The sequence below is a fragment of the Gavialis gangeticus genome, unplaced genomic scaffold, assembly GCF_001723915.1.
Source record: "Gavialis gangeticus isolate Ggan-Ray unplaced genomic scaffold, GavGan_comp1, whole genome shotgun sequence".
NCBI lineage: Eukaryota > Metazoa > Chordata > Crocodylia > Gavialidae > Gavialis > Gavialis gangeticus.
This window is the reverse complement of record NW_017728996.1, coordinates 19354214-19358780: the sequence shown is the minus strand read 5'-3', so window position 1 is coordinate 19358780 and position 4567 is coordinate 19354214. Positions and strand designations below refer to the sequence as shown.

General features: G+C 38.6%; 2 protein-coding genes across 2 annotated transcripts in view; both read right to left on the bottom strand.

The window, feature by feature from the left end:
- The window catches only part of LOC109288308 (transmembrane protein 2-like), a 77330-nt gene that overhangs the window by 53055 nt on the left and 19708 nt on the right, over positions 1–4567 (bottom strand). The window contains exons 11-14 of the mRNA XM_019503818.1: positions 3909–3994; positions 2834–2965; positions 2679–2714; positions 1654–1806 (exon numbers count right to left, since the gene is read on the bottom strand). Coding sequence (XP_019359363.1) covers positions 1654–1806; positions 2679–2714; positions 2834–2965; positions 3909–3994 — 407 coding nt within the window. The remainder of the gene's footprint in view (positions 1–1653; positions 1807–2678; positions 2715–2833; positions 2966–3908; positions 3995–4567) is intronic.
- The window catches only part of CEMIP (cell migration inducing hyaluronan binding protein), a 157809-nt gene that overhangs the window by 139288 nt on the left and 13954 nt on the right, over positions 1–4567 (bottom strand). The window lies entirely within an intron of this gene.

Below are 4567 nucleotides of genomic sequence, written 5' to 3'. Positions count from 1 at the left end.
GGCCGGATCCAAAACCCATTGAAGTTAATGAGAAGAGTCCCATTGATTTTAATAGGTTCTAGATTAGGCCCTTCCAATGGGCAGGTACAGGCATTACACTTTTACCAGTATAAGTGATTGGAAACTGGTCTATGCCCAAAAGAGAACAGAAGTTCATCACACAGATGGAAGAACCCAGTCTAAGATTTGCACCCCAGCTACTACTACAATTATAGTAGTAAAAAAGGCAGAACCCAGTCTAAGATTTGCACCCCAACCAAAGGGCGAATGTTCACTACTGATCTAAACTATGCCACTTACAGAAAACCATGTAACTTAGAGTCCACTTCAAGACTTTTGAATGTCTGTACTTTCCCAATGTGACTGCTTGCATTAGGTCTATTCTGTTGACTATAAAGGGACTTCATTTTTCAATACTGTCCATCCAGCAGTGGGCCTCATACAAAATGCACTTTACATCTAGCATTGACTTTTATTGAAAGAACAGAAATGTTGTCAGGTAGCAGTTTTTAACAACAGGGATTATATTAAAAGATTATTAAATTAGAATGATAAAACTGTTTTTGAACACCAGCATAACCTTTCAAGCGACTGCTGGTACTGTAAGTGCTCTGACAAATAATTCAAAGTGACTTGAACTGTTCTTGCTAAACAGCATAGATTCTACTTCATATGGCTCTCTTGGCTACATGTCTAGAGGATATTTGCATGCCAGGCATGTTATAACCACTCAGCAAATGCACTGTGTATCATTACTGATTGCTTAACTACACATTCCATGATAGCGTTTTGCCATGATTGATGACAGTTATTTTGGCATTTCTATTTGTTCAGTATTTACCCTGAAGAATCATGGACATTTCTATAACTGTAGCTGGGGATACCGGCTGTTGAAAAGGTAGCTGTATTACTGTACAAAGGAAGAGAAAGAGAATGCAACCACAGAAAGAGAAATGAGACATGAAGTCGCATTTCTTTTCTGTTTCTTTTTTTGTCAAACTATGCATAGGTTATACTGAAAAGAAAGGGAAACATAGACCTACTAAAAACATTATAGCACACTGATAAAAACAAAAAGGAAGACAGTACAGCCGTTCTTGCTTAGTGAATTTGGTGGCAGGCTGCCTCTGTAAAGAATATAGGATCAGGTAAAGGGGGATCAAATGTGTTTTCTTTCAAAGCAAGCCCGGGCACCAGAGCCTATTTAGAGAGAGATGGTAAGGTGTGTAGGCAGCCTTGCCTTCCCACCCACTCTATTCAAATGCAAATTGCCCTGCTGATGCCACACTGGCATGTCTGGGCACAAGACAATATTTACAATTGAGGTTTAGTATATGGAAAGAGAGCTACTCAGTCCAGACACTGAATGCGATTGTCACCCTGAAGAAAAGCAACTTGATTTCTTTCAGGTTTTCTAATCCACTCTCTAGTGACTAATAAATTAGGCAGAAAATTAAATCAAGGACATCTAACTGTGAAAGCTCTCAAATCATTTGTCTGAAGAATGGGTTTTATTTGGATATTCATTGGTTATGGCCAGTATAATAGTTTAAACATCCACTCCTTAGTTGCCACATTCATTCCTAAGGCTTTTATTCTAGCACACATTTTTCTTATGCTAATAAAAGGAAAAATGCTAGATGAATAACCTACTTGTTCCTGGGCAGGGTCCTATATTCTCCATTTGCCCCTTTCCCCCAGTAGCTGTTTTGTCCTCCCTGGGAGCCAATGTTGTTGCTTTCTCCAATAAAAATGGACTGTGTTACTTCCAGGCTGGAACCCTCATCTGTTGGGAAAGTTCCATCACTGTAATTAGACAAAGAAAAACAAAGCAGAGTTCAAAAAATTAATTAAAAATACATTCAACTGTGCTTTTAATTAAGATTCTGAAACAGCATCATTTTTCATTTTGAAATAAGGAATCCACAGGCATAAAAAATATGGTTTAAAAACATCTGCAGAAGTCAGCAAATTAGTATCTGTAATAAAGGTAGCTCAGTAATTAAGCGTCATTGTTAAGAGCAGTTTAGTGGTCCAGGCAAATACAATTTTTATATAGTATCCTCCGCACTAGATCATTATATGGGCCAAATTCTAGCCCACAAATGGGGGGGAAGTATATGAATGCTCCAATAAATGAGGAAACACATACACAGCTAGATTTGTATCCAAAGCTGAAGTCAACAGACAGATTTGCATTGTCTGCAATGAGCTCTGAATCAGATGTCTCAATGCTATCACACTACCAGCAGTTTTTGGATTAAAAACAGCACAAATAATTTCTGCAGACCATAACTGGAGGCAATATGGTCAGAAGAACCACTTTGCAACCCCACAGAGGGCCTTTTCCTGCCACTGATGCATGGAACAATGCACAAGGACTAAAATGTCCTTGAATTACACGAAAAAGTTCAGCTTAATGGCTAAACACAGCCCAAAAGGAAATAGTCAGGGGTTATGACATATTATCTAAACAAACCAAAGCAAAGAAATTGAAAGTGTGTGTTGTTGCATTCATTAATGGTTATATATGTGGTAGGGCTGATGGTTTGGGAATGAAATGAGAGATTTTCTTGCATTTCAAGGTAAATACAGGGGATCTCTCCTCGCCTCTTATTCGTTAGTCTGTTACTTGGACATAACCTTAAAACAAGACATATTGTGAGAAATAAAATTACCTAGCAAGAGTCAGTCCAATTCCATTGTCTGAAAACCTAGGAAGAAAGAAATCCAAATGTGAAAATTACTAGGAATATAAAATGTTAACATCAAATAAAAGCTACCTATGCTAGTAATGAGATGAATGATATAAACATTACTTGTAGTAACCTACCCAGAGTTGCGGAAAATAATGTCCCCACCCCTGGCCCAGGCCCCGTGGTCATTATTTTTAAAAGCGATGAGGCCATCAATTAATGCAGGAATACGTGGCTTTTCAGGGTCAGCATCCTGATGTGGGCGGAACCTGAAGGCAGAAAACTAGTTAATATTATACAAGAGAAATGGGAAACAATGTTAGACACAGGAGGTCTTATTGGTCAAAGCTGTTTCCAAATACAACCTGAGGGAATTAAAGAAGTAATTTTGTTTCTATTTTCAGCCAGACCTATAATAATAGGTACTGGGAAAATATTTGTTTCATTCTGTTATTGTATCTTACTCCAAGACTGAAGCCAGCAAACATTTAAGGGTCAAATTCTGGCCTCACTGAGGTAAGTCTGAAAGCTCTCCCTGACTTCAAAGTTTTTCTTTAAGGCTGGATTTTCCACAGTACCTTCATGACTATCCAAACCCCTTGGAGACTTTCTATAGAAGCTCTTAAGAGCACCAGTGCATGAGGAGGGGACAAGCCTAAGCACAACAAAGGAGAGGGGTTGATCTCTAGAGAGTTATATCCCATACACTTGCAAGACCCTGGTGGGTAAGACCAGAGCATTAACTTACTTCCTTTCATCTCAGTGACAAAGCCCGCAGAGGCTTTTTACAGTAAACTTTATATTCCCAAGTGTGAAGGTTGTTAAAATGTTTGTACTGCAGATTTGAGACAGGGACTAGTATTAAGTGTAGAAACCAAGGTACAAAATGAATGTCGCCATCTAGGTTTAAACTATTGTAAGTAATTAACAACAAACAGCACAGTCCACTGGTACATTAATATAATTAGGAAAACCATATCCTTTTACAAAGGCTTCTCTACTTAATCTGTAAATCCTGAATGCACATCTCTAGCAGTAATTTTGTATGATTCAGCGTGTAATTTCAAAATGTTTGCCTGTGTACATCAGAGATAATATTCCCATATGTTCCATCCAGCAAAGTAACCTGGCCCTTGTGTATGCTGTAAAGGTCTGAAGACACTAAAACAATAAAATGAACTAAGACATGTTAGCCATGTAGCATTTACTCACCTAGCATTATCTACAGTAAGATACTCTCTAGGATCTTCAGCACTGGCTTTTGTTGTTTTGACTCCTTTTCCAATAAACAAGCCAGCCTGAAAAATAGATATGATTTCAACTGTTTTCACCAGGAGACTGACAACACATGACAAAGATCAAAAGGCTTTATAAACAGAACACTCCACACAGGCAGCCCCTGAGTTCAGGCACTAAGTGCTGTGCATACCAGTGCTCTCCATCCCAAATATTGACCTCTGTGCCATTTGAATGCTGACTCACTGAGGCATTACAGTAGCTTTAGTATAGTATGTCAAAGTCAGGGCAGAATACTACAGTGCTGTGCCCTTTACATCATTGCTTTAGTCTGGCTTCAGAGCCAAAGCAATGAACTGAATCCCTCATCACCTTCTCACTCAAGGAAATAAGCCATCCCTCTGAGCCCTTGACGACTGCAGGAAAGAATAATGTTGCAGTTAATAAATAGTGCTCCTGCTAAGGGCCATGGCCTTAACTCCTTTTAATTGTGGATTCCTTTCACAAATAAAACAGAATGCAATTCATGCATCTAAAAATGCCATTACTACATTGATAAAATGAACATATAATATATATGTGGCTTGTTCCCGTATACACACACACACACACACACACACACACACACACACACA